The sequence below is a fragment of the Scatophagus argus genome, chromosome 3 (genome assembly GCF_020382885.2).
Source record: "Scatophagus argus isolate fScaArg1 chromosome 3, fScaArg1.pri, whole genome shotgun sequence".
Taxonomy (NCBI): domain Eukaryota; kingdom Metazoa; phylum Chordata; class Actinopteri; family Scatophagidae; genus Scatophagus; species Scatophagus argus.
Genome location: NC_058495.1, coordinates 4,236,538 through 4,253,378, shown reverse-complemented (window position 1 = coordinate 4,253,378; position 16,841 = coordinate 4,236,538). Strand labels below are relative to the sequence as shown.

General features: G+C 39.7%; 2 protein-coding genes across 2 annotated transcripts; both read left to right on the top strand.

Annotated features, from left to right (window-relative positions):
• Positions 1-1,843: 1,843 nt before the first annotated feature.
• On the top strand, positions 1,844-13,287 carry LOC124055401 (CCN family member 5-like). The gene is made up of 6 exons (XM_046382225.1): positions 1,844-3,259; positions 4,963-5,296; positions 7,686-7,902; positions 9,125-9,373; positions 9,897-10,126; positions 10,768-13,287. Exons 2-6 carry the CDS (start codon positions 5,225-5,227, stop codon positions 11,053-11,055), a joined length of 1,056 nt encoding a protein of 351 aa, XP_046238181.1. The 5' UTR covers positions 1,844-3,259; positions 4,963-5,224; the 3' UTR covers positions 11,056-13,287.
• Positions 13,288-13,363: 76 nt separating this feature from the next.
• On the top strand, positions 13,364-15,241 carry LOC124055398 (P2Y purinoceptor 1-like). Its single transcript, XM_046382212.1, has one exon. The coding sequence runs from the start codon at positions 13,504-13,506 to the stop codon at positions 14,524-14,526; it is 1,023 nt and encodes a 340-aa protein (XP_046238168.1). The 5' UTR covers positions 13,364-13,503; the 3' UTR covers positions 14,527-15,241.
• Positions 15,242-16,841: the final 1,600 nt, after the last annotated feature.

Genomic DNA, 16,841 nt, shown 5'->3' with positions numbered 1-16,841 from the left:
TAAGATATCGCCTTTAAGCCCAGTGTTTAGTTGATTTTTCAGGGGCTAACCCTATTCCATGGCAAGGTCAGCTAGCCCTGGGCTAAAGTCACTGTTTATATAAATAACAGGGATGGGAGTCTTTTATGATTTCCTTCTTTCATTCTCACTTATGTTATTTGTCCTGCAGGTGCCCTTATGTTCACTCAGATAGGCCCTGCTCTCCATCTAGATCTGGTTTTAAGACCTGATTTATTTCAGTTCATAGTGCACTGGCACGCTCTATGTTAATTTATAACTTGTAATGTTTTGAATCATATTGCTGCAAACTGACAGACAGCATGCCTGTGACTGGTACATTTCCAGAAACGGACTGTGATGAGCTCTCCTGTTCTTTGTTTGCAGCACATTACAGCCTGAAATAACTACACAAAAAGCTGAGGTTGAACGGATTTTATTGAGATTGAGGCAATTTTGGGCGTATTACGTTTGAACTGATTGAAGGCCTGCTCTGTGAAGTAAAACACACTTAGTTTAGTTATTTCAACATGGACTGATATTTTCACTGTTCTGTCCACAGCCTCTCCTGTCATGTCTCCTCATGGTAAACAATGTAAATGTTCCCAGATATATCAAGTAGTGACAGGTGTAGCTGTTTAACTGTTTATGGCGTAGTGTCCTTGCGGTGTTTGATTAAAAGTGAGGATTAGATTTAGATGTGGGAGGAGGCCGGTTGCATGCTTGCTAGAAACCAGTTTCAGCATTTAATGTAGCAATGTCAAAATACTTATGAGACGTTCCAACAATACTCTTCATCTTCAGTCTTCTGTTCTTAGCTAACACGCTGCACAGGTCGGCCTCAAACATGATCTGAAATATCACATGCACAGAGAGAAGGGGGTGAACTTATGACAAAAGTGCAGAAATAATTTGAGAGAAGATCATGTTTCTTTGTGTAAAACCAGTCGGATGGGTTCTCTCAGAGCTACATACACTTCATTACATATCAACACACCTGACTCATAGACAAGTACATGGTCCATTAAAGGCGTCCTGAGGTTATTTAAGGTTTACATGACATCTGTTATCTCTGCATTCTTTCCCACTTCAAGGTGCAGCATGATGCACAGTAAATAAACTGATTTAAATTAGATATGAGACCGGTCACATAAGACCATGTGTGGAGTGTGCCACCAGAATAATTATAGACCTTTCCATTGCTTGATCGAGTACAAAATGATACATTTTTAAAATTATTTAGAAGTTCCTGTCTTTAATTAAAAGATGTGGGAGAAGTGTGACATGACATCAGCCCACATAATTGCATCAGGAGCTCTGATTGGCCAGCTGTGAATGTTAAAGTAAGACACATGAATATATGATATAGAATGTAATGGCCGACACAGTAAAATGGGATGCAATTAAAGTTAAAGGTATGTTTTTGAGGCCTTTTAAATGTATATTTTATATATAAAATATGTTTAAATATTAATTCATCATTCACCGAGCATAATATTCTGTGGGTTTACATGAGTCATACTGTTAGTCCAAAAACACTGTGACAAAGTTCCTGTCACGGATATACATCTGCTACAATACTACATGTTACGCAGCATGTTACATAATATTTACCACATTCTTATGATTACAGAGTCAGACATTTGTGTGCCAGAGTATTTTGTTCAGGCGTCATGTTCTCTGCAGCTTGACTGTGAGCTCTGACTGGTCTTTGTTTAGTGGCTGACCAGAATCTGGAGTTGACAAGACATGATCTGTGTAATTAACCCCCAACAATAGTGCACTTATTGCCCCTGATACTTTCCCAGCCCTGAAAGGATGCACAGTTGGAAGTCAGCATGCAAAAGCAGGGTCCCTCCGTTTGTGATGTGCAGTTCAGATAATACTATCCAACAACAACTATCCTCACTCCTCTTCCAGTTGTGCTTAAAAATCCCCTCACAAGCATTTGCTCTGGAAATATGCTCAAACCAAAGTGCTGTGACTGTAAAACCTCCCACTACACACCTCAGTTTCCACTGCAGAGTCTAACTAAGTTGGCTAAATCCTCCCTGTGCCCTATGATCCATTAAGCCTTGAGTTAATCATGAAGTTGTGTACCATTAGCTTGAGCTGAGTGGATTGTATTGATACCACCAAATAGTTGCCCACTGAGGTCACAGTGAACACAGCTGAAGCGATCAATCAGACACCAGTCCCAAAGTAGCCGATCTATCAGAACTGATAAGAAAAGCTGTGTCATAGTGTCAGTGTGTGAATGTAGAGATGTCAGCATTAGCGAATTCCTTAAATGACATATGATAACAAAACTATGAGAGGAAAATTCAGTGTATAATAGCAGTGAATATTAATGGGATTCTGAAACATTAATTGATTTTTGATGGCATGATAAGAGTGGCAGCATTCGACATCTTTGTTACTGTCACCCACTGTATAAGTCCATCTCAAACTGTCTCTCCGCCCTCAGCCTGTTTGTTCCTATTGAAGTTACAACAGTGTGTGTGTTCATGTTAATGAGAGAACACGTCACCCAGTGCATCAATGGGGCTCATTGATGTGTTTTGAAACAATGGAGCACTGTGGCACAGAGGAATAGGACATGTCAGCCATAGTGGTGTCAGTGGTTTGGATCTGCACAGGGAACGATAAGAGGAAAATACTACCTGTCATCACGTGAGAGGCTGTTCTGGTCCTGACAGCTCAAAAGTTCAGGAAACTGTTCATTCTTACACCAAAACCTTTTCAGCAGTGCCACCAAGTGACAGAATACCTGTACTGCAATTCATTCATTCATTGTGGTCAAAGTGCTACACAAACAAATACTAGATTAGTTGAAAACTAATTAACTGAAGAAAAAAGACATAGTTGAATAAATCAATTCAAATCTATGCTACTGATTCTTGAGAGTGGTGGGTTTACATTGAATATGGTTACAAACAAATTACAGGGTGGCATCTCTCAACATTGTCAAACTGTATAGCTTTAGATTTTTTTTTTTTAAGGCAAAAGACTTGAAATTTATCAAAAATGTAACTGAACAGCAAAATAACAACACATAAATATCACATCCAGAATCATATGCACATGCACACAGGTGTTTTCTCTTCATTATGTCCGGGTCAACCTCTGCTCAGGTAGAAGCTAAGTGGAGCTATGCTGTGAGTGTACGTGTAACTTCTCTCACTCAGGTGCAGCCAAACTAAAGGGAGGGTCAGAGAGACGAGATCACACCCACAAAGATGTCCGATCAGGCGGTGATAAGGTATGATGTTAATCAGGCAGCAGAGGTGGAAACATCCGTGTTGCTGTGAAGGACCTGTAAGCTCTTATGCAATGAAAAGATGTCAAAATAATCCCAGAGCTATTTGAACAGCCAATCATACAGTAACTTTGGTCCCATTATTGAGGAAATCAATAAAAGTGGAAGAAGTCTTCATATCTTTTCTTTAAGTTATATGTTATACCAGTGGACAGTTTTCTTTGTTGCATCAATATGTGTGCAGCAATGTGTATTGGATTTTGTAGCTGGTTGAGGTAGAGTTGATTTGAGTTATTTTACATACTGTTGGGTGGAGTCATTTACTGTTTAATTTGCAATGTGTTCATCACAGGTTATATAAATATTTATCTGCAACATAACTCAAACTGTCATGTCAGCACAGTAACTTAGGAAATACTGTATTCTCTCTTAAATGTAACGGAGAAGTAAAAAGCAGGACAAAACAGACATGCTCAAGTAAAGTACAAGCATCACAAAATTATACTTGGAGTACTTAAGAGTACTTATGCACTTGGTACCAAGTAACATGCAACATGCATGTTAACCTCTACAAAAGTAGAGTGAGCATCTGAATTTTAATTTTGTCTCAATCTGCCAGCAGCAACATGCGTCACAGAATGTCTAATAATATTTACACATAATTTAAGTGTATAGGGCTTGTGTAGAAAACATAGTGTTAGTAATAGGTGAATGCAAATGTGTTAATTGATCCAATTCAGCCACTAGGTGGCAACAAATACCCATCATCGTTTCTGCCAGCTCCACTGTAGGCATTCTCTTCCTGTATAGCTGCAGACTGTCATCTGTGAACTGGCAGTCCTGCAGCTGTCTTAAAGGGCCTGAATGAGCTCTGCAATAAATGTTGTTCATCTTAACAGTGAATTAATTAACAGTGAATTAAATTACATATATTGTGAAATGGATATTTAAAAGGATGCATTAAGCTTTTCAAAGTAACTTTTATTTATATTTTTAGCAAGCTGTGTCTCAAACTAGCCCCTTGTTCACTCATTATGTCCATATAACAGACACTCAGACCATTAAACTGAGATTTCACACGCTTATGAATCAATGCCATTTTGCGTCATCAGTAGTTGCACAACGGTAATTTTCATATTGCATTACACTCCTGCTGACATATGCTACTTTCTGCTGCTTTCTAGCTGTTCTAGAGAGAGATCATAAAATCGTGACATGAGGGGAAATATATAGTGCACCAAATACAAATAGAGACTTCTGACAAAGACATGTTACTGCCCTTAAGCTAATTAAGTTAACATATTAGCAAACACTAAAGTCCAATATTAACTCTTCTTAACTCTGTCCACCAACACATGAAATATTATAGATATCTATAGATTATAGATGTTTGCTCTTGAATGTTTAAATGGTAAATTGTATTGTGTGGTTGCTGTCTATCTTCCATCTTCCTTCGATGTTTTTCTTCCCCTTGGTGTTCAGAAATCATTTATTGCAGCTTTAACTGTGGGATTATGTCAAGACAATTGTCTAAACAAACATATTGACAAAAAGGGATATTGTTACAGTGTTACAGTGTTCAGACAAAGAGAAAGAAATGAGGATAAAGAAAATAAGTTTCAAAGGAAGTCTCAGAGATTGACACTGTAAATAACACAAGGTTTGAAATTGGTCTTAGAATTGAACTTATCTCTGTATTTCATTAGCCAGGCTATTCAGCATCTTTGAGCAGCATATTGAAGATAAAGATCATCCAGGGCAGCGGGTGGCAGTGAAGAGAAAAGGTTTGCTGCAGGAACGGGAAGATAGGCCTGAGAGTTTTCCTTCTTCTCCATAACTGTTTACTTTGCAGTCCACCGCCTGTGACATCAGAACCTGGACTATATAAATGAATGGAGGTAGGCCTTAATAAATACAGCTACACAAAGTGAGGGAGATCGAACAAAAGAAGGAGCATAGAGGACAGAGATGATGAAGATGGACAGAAGAGACACCCATCTTTTTTGCTCTTTGTTGTTGTTGTTGTGTATCATCACTCAGGTGAGATCTTCCAAAATGGGACTTATTAATTTAAATCCTCTCTGACAAATGACAGGTCACATCATCAGCCTCAAAAGTAGTTCTTCTGTCAATTGCATACACACACACACACACACACATACACTGATAAATGTATAAATACTGTATTCTGTGCTGATTTCTATTTATTTATTGGTAAATTCTTGCATGAAGATACAAACATTATCAAGATCATGTATGTTCTGTACTTGATTATTTAGTAAGGGTTCAGAAATGAAATGTGTGATTTTTCAGCGTGCACAAATATAGATCAAAGTGGTCTAGACTACGGAATGGAGGCCGAGTGAGGTTTGCTGGAATATATGTGTATATGATGCAGAAATTTACGTTGTCTATTTATCCCAGAAGAGTAAATCTTTATGTGCCAGCTGACGCCTCACTGTGAAAACCAAATGTAAAAACAGTATGTTTATCTGCAAGTAGGGAAGGTGGATTATTTCAATGTAACGTCTCAGGGATAAAGAAAAACAGTTTTGTTTATTAGTCAGTTTTATTTTATGATTTTTCAAAATTGTTTAGTTTTTACTGGGAACCTGAATTTAAATTGTTTACTAATATAAAAACCCGATTTTTTAGGCATGGATGATGCATTAAGACTGAGCTGGCTGTTGGGAAACAGAGTTGGTAAAAAGCCTTACAAATGAGGAAAATTTTATTGATCCCATGAGGCATGAACCAGATGTTTGGAACTATGGAAATTAAAAATAACTGATAATGACAACTGATAATATATATATATATATATATATGTATATGCATATATATATAATAGTAATAATAAGTCAACTGATTGGTCTTGCATGAAAAAATAAGTCACCATGCAGTGCTTATCAACGAAAAATTTGTGGATATTATCGTGATGTTAAAATATTTGTAAGTGAAGGCTCTCATTCCGCTAAAAGGTTAAAAGAAGTTTGCCTAATCTGCAAAACAAAGGCAGCTCCACAGCAGCAAGAAATCAGATGGTTGATTGTCAGTGGTTTCATATCTTTCAGCCTTCAGGTTCTGCAAAAGAAAAAACTACAATGCAGCCACATTTATGCAAGTATCATGCAAACTTTTGTTCCACTCTCATCACTAATCAGTGTGAGTGACTGTGTGAATACACTTTAACAGCATTGTAGCCTATGCTTACGCTTTAGCTGTTGTAGCTGTGATCTGATGCTGCTGCTGCAAAAAAAAATTCCTTTTAATTACAATTGCAAAATGTTCATGTAGAATATTTACAGCTGCACAGGAGTGCAGAACACTCACCTTTTTTTTCATTTCAGTTAGAAACACCGCTTTGTAGTCTAGGTAAGACATGTGGTTACACTGCGGTAACCGTGCAACAAAGTTATCCGAGGCAAACTGAACTGGTGTCTTCAGTGTTCTCTTTATTCTGATGAGCTCTTTACCTATTATGCGAAAAGCAGGTTGAAGGGCTGAATTTCCAAAAATGTTCGAAGGTTTATACTTAAAGATCATTTCCGGTGGTTGCTTTTGCTGCGTGTATAACTTGCTGAGCATAAAAACTTTGCTAAAGCAGACACCAGTGATCTATAAATCTCAGCTTGAACTGAGGACATCAGCCTTGTGATGTCCCCTGATATGAAATCAGCACTAATAAGGCTTTATTCAGAAATAGCCACTGACCAAATTAAAATTAGGGTCCAGGCAATAAATTTTATTAACTGTAAGGAAAATAATTTTCCTTCAAATATAGGCTTTATTCAGAGATACGATTATTTCCACCACAAAGTAAGCAACTTTTTATAAGCAACTACTTAAAGGTGGTTTTCTGCTTGAATCATACTCAAGATCAAAATTGGCTGTAAGTCTATTTTAATTATTTATGAGGCCCCAGGAGTGTCAACAGTACTAAAAGGTATCAACTCAACTCAAGGAGCGTACAGACGTTTTTACAGAAATCTGGCTTCAGTATCCAGCAGAAGCCCTGGAACATGTGAAGGATTACATATTTATACTTCAGATGTTTCGTGATTTGAATGTTAGCAATTAAAGGGTTGTTTTTTTAAACAACTTTTCTTACATGGCCGAAGTAGTATCTACCCCGGCAGATAGTTTCAGTATTGCATGCTGAGGTTTGCAGGTAGAAACCTGTGAAACATCTTTTTCAGAAAAACAGCTCCGGCAGTCTTAACAACACCTCTCTGTAGTTTTCACACCTTGCTTTGAACAGTTTTCATTTCTTCAGCAGAAAGTAGAAAGCAGAAAACAGTTCACAGCAATGAGTGTTGGCTTTGAGTCAAATCCTCTGCCCTTTAAACTTAATTTTGTTACCAGAGGGACCAGATTATGAACTACAGAACACATAACCAGTATCTGAGTGTTGTCAGTGTCACTGCAGGTGTTGTGCCAGCTGTGTACGGGGCCATGTCAGTGCCCGCCCACCGTGCCACGCTGCCCTGTTGGTGTTCCTCTGATGTTAGATGGCTGTGGGTGCTGTCAGGTGTGCGCCAGGCAGGAGGGTGAGGTCTGCACCGACCGGCTGCCCTGTGACACCCACCGAGGCCTGCAGTGTGACTACAGCGCCAGCTTCCCTGGAGGGCCGGGACAGTGTGTTGGTGCGAACACAGCACACACCACCTGAAAGAGATTTGTTTGGATTAGGGCTGAAAATGCATCTAGTACTACTTTTAATACATCTAAAACAAAAAAACCCCCTGCTATTAAGACTGCAACCGCTACATACTAAGCTAATTATTGCAGTAACACCTGTTTCTTCCTCTCATGTATTATTATTACATGTAAGTCACAGGACCAAGGAGACATTTTTGGTATACATAAATCCTTTCAAAACTCCAAAATCCATTTTACAACATTAACTTTTGAAGGTATTTTGGATGGAATATGTTTTGATCACATGCCCAGATGGACAAAATACACTTTGGACAGAATATTTAAAAATAAAAAAAGGAAATCACCTTGACTAACTACTGGAAGATTTTCACCAGCAAGATAAATTCCCCAATAATCCCATACACTGGTTGTGGCTGATGATGACTCTACTGAGACCAATCAGATGAATCATGTCGGCCCCCAGTGACACAAAGTAAAAGCAGCGATGGAAGCATATTTTAAAAGGAAAGCAGCAAGATAATATGCTAGCAATGTAGGTGTGTTGCTGTGCAATTCCACAGATGTGATCAAGAGAGAAGTGAGTGACAGGATGCAATGAAACATAAAAGCAGCGCTAACATCTGGAAAAATACTGTTCATTGAAGCTCATTCTTTGCTCTGTGACTTGAATATAGTGATAATACACAGGAGGCACAACCTGAGGCTACCACAGCCATCAGTCACGGGTGGTTTTATTCCATTATGTTTGAAAGACAAATATTACACTTTTGACTCAAGTGTGTATGACTTTTCACTTTGAAGCATAGCTTTGATGGTAATGGATGGCAATGGACCATAAGCTGTGTTCATCACAGGAGAAAAACCAATCATATTAAACTACTCCTACCAAAATCTTGTCAGATAAACACACCAACATGTATTTTTTGAATGCTTTTTGATTTTGATTTTTTTCAGTACTGGAGTACTTAACAGTAATATTTAACAAGGAATGTCTATACTCTTATTCAAATAATAGAGTTGAGTACTTTTCCACCACTGATGCTAGTTCTACAGAAAACAGCGTTACCTGCTATAGGGACATGTGTTAAACCAGATCAGTGACTCTTTTCCTGACTGAACTGTTGCATCATTTACCAAGGAATTTCAAACAGTGATGCAGTGAGCCACTCTCTTCCCACCGACTCTTCCTCCCCTTGCTGTGTGCAGGTCAGAATGAGCTGGGCTGTGAAATAAATGGCAGGAGGCTTGAGGAGGGGCAGGTTTTTCAACCTTCCTGTGCCCAGCTCTGCCACTGCCTGGGGGGAGGGGTGACCTGCGTGCCTCTGTGCAGCGATGATCTACTTAAGCCAGCTGATGAGTGCCCCAACCCTCAGCTGGTGAGACCAGCAGGGCGCTGCTGCAGAGAGTGGGTGTGTGACGGCATGGACAACAGCATTTCCCCAAATCCACCAGCAGGTACTGGGGGTTGATGAGCTACAACACCAAACAAAGATGGCTGGAAACATTAGTTAGTTTATCAGAACAGCAGTGACAAGTCAGGCTGTTTAGAATCATGAAAGAGTTGAGGCATCAAATTAAACTACTCTGAAGAAGTTTCATCACTGCTAGGATTTCAATGCAACATTGAAGCATTTGGATGATTTTCATATTTTTCCTGTAAAGAGTAAGTAAGCTGCTGTTAAATTCAGTTGACCAGGTGTTTGGGCACATGGTTCAGGTCACTTTCGGGTTGTGACAAAATAAACATTTAAATACCAAAGAAGTGTCAGGAAGGTCACATACATGGCAAACATCTGTGATCACTATGCTTGGTAAACTGACCCAAATAGCAGTTACAGCAGCTGTACAACATTTGAGACCGCATATGTGCTGAATTTCCTGACTCATGGGCTCTCGTCAAAGCTATCCACATCAAACAACGTTTATCTTGTTGCACACAGCAAATATTTTTCTTTTCTGTGATTTCTTTTTCCAGCAGAACCGACTCGTCAGGACTACGAGGGTGGATTGTCTGGCCCTTTGTTTGGCTCCATCTCCAACTGTATCAGTTGGACATCAGACTGGAGCCCTTGCTCCCACAGCTGTGGCCCAGGTGTCTCCATGCGCACCACTAACAGGAACTGGGCTTGTCGCCTGCAGACTGAGACCAGACTGTGCCAGGTCAGGCCATGCCAGACTTTGCTGCCGGGGCTTCGAAGGCTGCAGCCGGTCAGTGCAGTATTAACGCACATTGATAACAAAGAGGTTCCAGTTTTATTACAATGCATTCTGTGGTGCATGTTTTTCTAATACCAGACATTAGCAATAATCTTATTTTGTTCAACAGGCTAATACAACCACCAGCACTTGTGTTTCCTTAGCTAATTTTTTTGGGGTGGAGCCTTAGCAAACAAAACATAATTTAAAGCTAAAGTCCTGTGTGGGAATATTATGAGCATTATAATGTGAGTGTTGTTGAAACTTGTTAGAGCTGTTAGCAGTAGGGGTTTAAGGCTGCTGAAGGAACCCTTGGCTCAAGGGCGTATAGCAGCAGGGCTTGGTTACAACAACACAGCCATGAAAAGATAGATAGATAGATAGATAGATAGATAGATAGATAGATAGATAGATAGATAGATAGATACTTTATTGATCCCGGGGGAAATTCAAGAATTGACATTATGAAATATTTCACCCTTACCGGCACACTTTATCTGATATAGCATTGTATACAGGATAAGAATGGACCCAATACAGATGCTGGGTCCCACTTTCAGTGCTATACATCATATAAATGTCTACACAGTGCTGCGCATGCAATAAGCATACAACACTGTTTATACAGTTTCACTTGTCACTGTGTTTTTCAGGGTTCAGGACTATGTGAGAGCACCTACAAATCACCTCTGTCCATTCAGCTTGAACACCAGGGCTGCTGGAGCACCAGAGCCTACCGTCCCAGATTCTGTTCAGTGACCTGTCCGGAGGGCCGATGCTGCAGCCCTTCCCACACCAGGACAGTGCAGATGGTTTTCCGCTGCCCCCGAGGCAGGCTCACCCAGCAGCAGGTGATGATGATCGAGTCCTGTTCCTGCAGCATCTCCTCCTGCCGCCAATTCCCAGATACAGCTTCCCAGAGTGTCCTGTCGTGGCTGTGAGCAGTATGTGCATCCAGCTACAAGAAAGATAGGCAGGTCCTGTCTGTGAGGAGATTGGAGGATAAAAGTCAAAAATACAACCACAGCAATGTGGAAGTACAGGAAGTTGAGCCAGCATTTCAAAATCATTGAAGTATTACAATCAGGATGTGAAACTTAACGTTTGATAATAGCTGTTGAGAACAGTGTATCCAGATGAACAAATACACAGATTTATAAATGTGCGTTCGTATTTGAAAGTCAGCACTTAGATGTATAATTTAAAAACAGAAAGTAACCTGATTTATATTTTGCCCCATAATTGCTATGCTTCTACAAGTTTCATATGACCATGTCTTAACATTTGAATCCTGTCAACTATCTGGCAAACTCAAACAACTTTAGTTTGTACTTAGATTGCCAAGTATGTGTGCACGTGCCAGATACAGTCTAAGGAAAACATGACACAAGCAACTACATAACCCTCAGTTTCCTGAATAGATATTTTTAGGGGTTCACAAGTCAACCGAAAACCACTCAGTTTTAGCAGTTCCCCGCAGCTCTTGTTCTGGCGTCTTTCATTCTTTCAGTTTTACTGATGGGCGGCACAGTGCTGCAGTAGTTATTCCCCAAATGTTGCACATTCATCAGGTCACCGGAAACACATCTCCCACTGAATGTTACACGTGCTCAGTGTCTGCTAGGTAGCTGCTTGCACATTCATCACAAAGAATTTAGAAGTTCATAATATGTCAGTTTACTTATTTCACCCAAAATATAATTTCCTGTTTTATTTTCTGTATGTTTTCTTCATTTCATGATAGTAGCCTTCAGTCTATAGCTACATTAAATGGAAATTGTTTTCACACAGTCGAATCAAAACATTTCATTTCAACTGTAAGTCAGTGACGCTAACAGTCAGGCAGCTTCCTACAACACCACAAAAACTGAACCCCATAACTGAAACCCTCATTAGCTTTAATGTCCTCTTATCTCCAAGCATGATCACATAACTTGGCTTGTTGAACAAGTCATTATACAAACATTCACTGAGGCAAAATTAGTTTGTACCATAGACTGTATAATAAAAAGTGAATGGGACACTGGAATTGGAATTATGGCTTTATCCATCTTGTGTTTTTGGAGCCAAAAGTGACCATATGTGGATGAGATGTGATAGCTGGGGAGCATGCTGCACTTCTACTCTAACTGGATCTGGCTGAGAACCAAAGGACAAGCAGTAGCAGTGACTTGTCAGTCACAAGGTTTTACTCTAAATGAGAGACTAATTTACCACATGAACACTGTGCTGTATTGAAAACTTGAATCTAGTGACTAAGACCATAAACTCATCTGGAAATTTTACTGAGATAATAAATCAACCGAGAAGTATGATCATTTTTCATAAGCTTACATATAATCATACGTCCTTTGGAAACCAATGGGGTCGCCCCGGCTGGTCATTAGAAAGAATGTAGGTTTTAGGCACTTCCTTATTGGCTTCACTTTTCAGACCATAAATCCACTGTTTATTCTGTCTATGATTTTCACCAGTGTTGGTTGCTTCTTGGCACCACTGTAATCCTCTGCTTATGTGTGGGCAGTCCTAGGTAATGGTCTAAACCAGTGGTGTTGGTAGGGCTATATTCCAGATCTCAATGAATGTCTGCCACAGACAGTGCAAAATTTACAGATAACTGCCCTTTGATTTGGCGATACAGATGGTAATATATGAAACTGAAATGACTTGATGATATAACATTCACTTATGCTTGTCCACTTTTTTCCAGTGTGCTACCAAGTTCTCATTTGCAAATTCTTGGATGCATTTTAAATTTACAAAAAAGATCTGATGTGATTTACATAAAAATGTAGTCAGGAACAGTATTTGTTGTTGGTTAGGTCATAATAATGTTTCTAAACTGATAAATGTTTAATAAAACTGACAGTATTTATGGTTTTTAAAGTAGGCCTATACAGTGAATATCAGAATGACATTTGGTTATCTGATTTAAATATTTGACTTCAATCCACCACAGTGTAAAAGGTTATTGCATAATCATTGTTTAACAAGAGGGAGGGTGTCAAATCACACGGGAGACATTTATATATTTTAATACCCATTTTAATAGCTTGCTTGTATCCTTAACCTTGTACAGCCCGGTCATGCCAGGTATGATGTAAATTACTTCGCAAAAATAAATGCTCTGATTTGTTATTTGCAAATGTCTCTCTCTTTCTATTTCCAAGCATACCCGCGTGGCTGATCAGTATCAAACCTACACATGGGAAGTGGGCGGGCGTTTTCTTGCTTTCATATTCACTTCGCTTAGCACATCTCACTTAACGCATTGGCAGGAGGATATATCTAGTTTGATCGAGCCGGCCACTGGCTGCTTCTATTGTGTCTTTGGGGATGTGTTCAGACTGAATGAAAGGAAAATATAAAAGCAGAAGAAACACCGAAAGATGTCTGGAAATTTCACAAACGTATCGTGCGCAAGTATCAACCTGAATTTTACGCACAACTTTCTGCCGCCTGTGTTCATCACTGTGTTCGTCGTCGGGACGCTGTCCAACATCTGGGGACTGAGAAGTGTGTGCACCAGCTGGAACAACATCGGGAACATCAACATCTTCATGCTCAACCTGGGGGTGGCAGACCTGCTGTACCTCTTCACCCTACCGTTCCTCGTTGACTATTACGCGCACAACAGCCACTGGAAGTTCGGCCAGATTTTCTGCAAGGTGACCCGCTTCTGCTTCAACCTCAACCTTTACGGCAGCATCGGATTCCTGACCTGCATCAGCTTTTACAGGTACCTGGGCATCGTGCACCCCATGAAAGTGATGGGAAAAATCACCAGCCGCCACTCACTGGCCATAAGCACCATGGTTTGGATTTTAGTCATTATTCAGATCTTCCCTGATATGTTCTTCGAAAAGAATGACCCCAGGTCACCACACTCGTGTTTCGACACCACTTCGAACAAACTGATCCAAATCTACTCGCCTTACAGTATCATCTGGACCGTCACAGGGTTTGCCATACCCCTGATTATCATTTTGGTCTGTTATGGGCACATTGTTGTGGTTCTTGCCAAAAAATCCAACGTCAACCCTCTGCTGAAGCAGCGTTGTCTGAAACTGGTCGTGATTGTGGTGATACTGTTCTCCGTCTGTTTTATCCCCTACCACGTGTTTCGAAATCTTAATCTGACAACCAGGATTTTGAAACAAAATGGGATCTGCTACCCCAGCTTCCGCAACATCTACATAGCGCACCAGGTTGGCAGATGCCTCGCTTGCCTAAACAGCACAATAAACCCTTTAATTTATATAGTTGGGAATGATGATTTCCTCATGAAGCTTCAACACCTGAGTAAGCGGGCCCGGATGTCAGTCGTCGGCCTGACAGGCGCAGTCCTGCACCGCAAACCCACGGAGACAGACGCGGATTCGCCGTCAGAGATTCATGTTAACTTGTGTTGAGACTCACAGTCTGTTCACTCCGGGAACAAGTACAACTGTGACGATGACCTGCCATATATTAAGCCTGTTATCTGTCAGAGGGGATTTTCTCTTTATCTGATCAACCTCATTACAGAACACATACTATTTGCAGCTGAAACTCATGCTATCATCTCATTTACACTGCATTTTAGTTGCATTTTATTGCAACTAGGAGTCAGTATTGTGCCAAGATGTTGTTCATGTTTTGTGTGTGTGTGTGTGTGTGTGTGCGTGCGTGCGTGGGTGATATCCTGTAATGTGATTGCCTCCTTATTGTATATTGCAGAGTCCAAACCATGTATTTTGCTGGAGCTTTCCCAGGGATGTGTTAGTATAAGATTTATTGCACTACCTTTGCACTGTTACAAGTGAAGCTTTTGATATACTTGGCAATGCTTTGTATTTTTTACTGTTTACATAACTGAGACTCAATCAGTTGAGTTTTGAATAGAAGCACTCATTTGTTTTTTATAAATGTCATATTGGTCATTCCATTGCCCTTCCATATGAAGTTTCTTTAGAGAAAATATTCATGGGTTTAAGAAGAGCACCTGCCACAGCTTTGTAAGTGTTGGGACCTACAGAATGAAGAAGTGGTGGAAGGAATATTCAGAATCCCAGCAGAAGTATGAAGTACCAGGCTTTAAATACTGTTAGCAAATGTAACACAAATTAAAGTACTCCTGCAGAACAATTTGGACATTGCTGTTTATTGGACTTTACTGTGTTATAGTAAAGAGTGTGTAAAACTGTGTTACTAATATTTTGTCCACCTCATTTATATCTATAGTGTAGGCTTAACAACAGCATCCTCACTGACCAACCAAAGGGTACTTCTCCTGCCACCAGTGAGTGCATGGAGAGATTGACGAGTAGCTCAACTAGTCTTAAGGTGTCTTAATTGTTATTAAGAGTGTGTGAGAACTGGTTAGTAAGAGAGCTAAAAGTAGTGGATAAACTGTTGAAACAGATCACTAACCTTAACAATAAGTCAGGGATAAGTGATTACCTGCTTTTGTGACTCCATATGATCATAATGTAAATGTAAACTTGATGAAGATACTGAACTAAACATTCACAGTTTAACTGTGTGAAAATGTTGTAACAACCACCATTATATAAGCTCTTTTATATAATCAATGGTGATATAACTTCCAATTTGAAATGATGAGATCATCAGATAAGGCTTTGGGTGTACATCTTACCAAAAAAAGTTGGGAACCACTGTGTTAGACTACACTGGTTTTAAAACTAATGTAATGTAGATATTAGTACCTAATAAAATGGCAACTGAGTCTGTGTATGTAAACTGGCAACATATTTACTGTATACTGGGGCCAATTCTTCTTGAAGTTATTCACATAAAACACTAGAAAACTGTGAACATTCCCGCCACAATTTCCTAAGGTTGTGGTCATCAGACGTTGTGTTTTGTTTGACTAACAGTGTAAAATCCAAATCCAAATATATTCAGTTTACTATGAGGCAATGAAAAGATGCAAATTTTCCTGTTTGAGAAGCTGGAGCCATCAAATGTTCGGTAGTTTTGTTTGCAAAATGACTGCAAAATTGACAATAATTTGATAATCAAAATGACAGTTATACGAAAGATACAATCAGCTAGGTTTTGTGTGGCAGCAGCTATGGGTTTATACAGCCCTATAACCAACAGTTAACACACTTGAAAACTGCCAACAGCGAAACAACAAGTAATTTTCACAGGTTTTACTCTAGTCAAGCCAAGTCATTAGTCTTTCTGACTTCAGACGGGGGTAAAAAGCTAGAAGAATTTACAAGCACAACAGATCTGACAAGCAGCGCAGGCTAAAGACACAAAGAGAAGTGAAAGTCTCCGTCAAACAAACCGCAAAGAGCAACCAAAAGGTGAGGTGTTAGCACAAACAAAAGGTGGTTAGCACACACAAACAGGTGCACTGAGAAGGTACCCTGTTTTCATTGAATGCCACTGAATATGCTGATCATATCGGACTTGTTGACTGTGTGAGAGGGCAGACAGTTCAAGAGATCTCAGATAACTTGGCAATGGTGTGAAGCAAGTGCATCTGAAATAAATGTCAATACCATGACGGGCCTTCTTTTGCCCTGCAACATATTTGACTTCCCTGACAATGTGTTGCATTTATGGGAAGAATGTGATGTTACTGCTCTCATTAATCACTACTGCAGCTTCTCGTAAACTGAAACTGACATTGGTGGGATGGATGCATCATTCATGGCTCATTGGTTAGGGCAAAACAAATCGAAATAACCCCTCCCCAAGACAAGAATTAATT

Excerpts from the sequence above, each read along its gene's own strand:
- LOC124055398 (XM_046382212.1), top strand. The coding sequence starts at position 13,504 with ATGTCTGGAAATTTCACAAACGTATCGTGCGCAAGTATCAACCTGAAT.
- LOC124055401 (XM_046382225.1), top strand. The coding sequence starts at position 5,225 with ATGATGAAGATGGACAGAAGAGACACCCATCTTTTTTGCTCTTTGTTG. Across the intron at positions 5,297-7,685 it reads TGTTGTGTATCATCACTCAG|GTGTTGTGCCAGCTGTGTAC; the intron begins GTGAGATCTTCC and ends GTGTCACTGCAG. Across the intron at positions 7,903-9,124 it reads AGGGCCGGGACAGTGTGTTG|GTCAGAATGAGCTGGGCTGT; the intron begins GTGCGAACACAG and ends TGCTGTGTGCAG.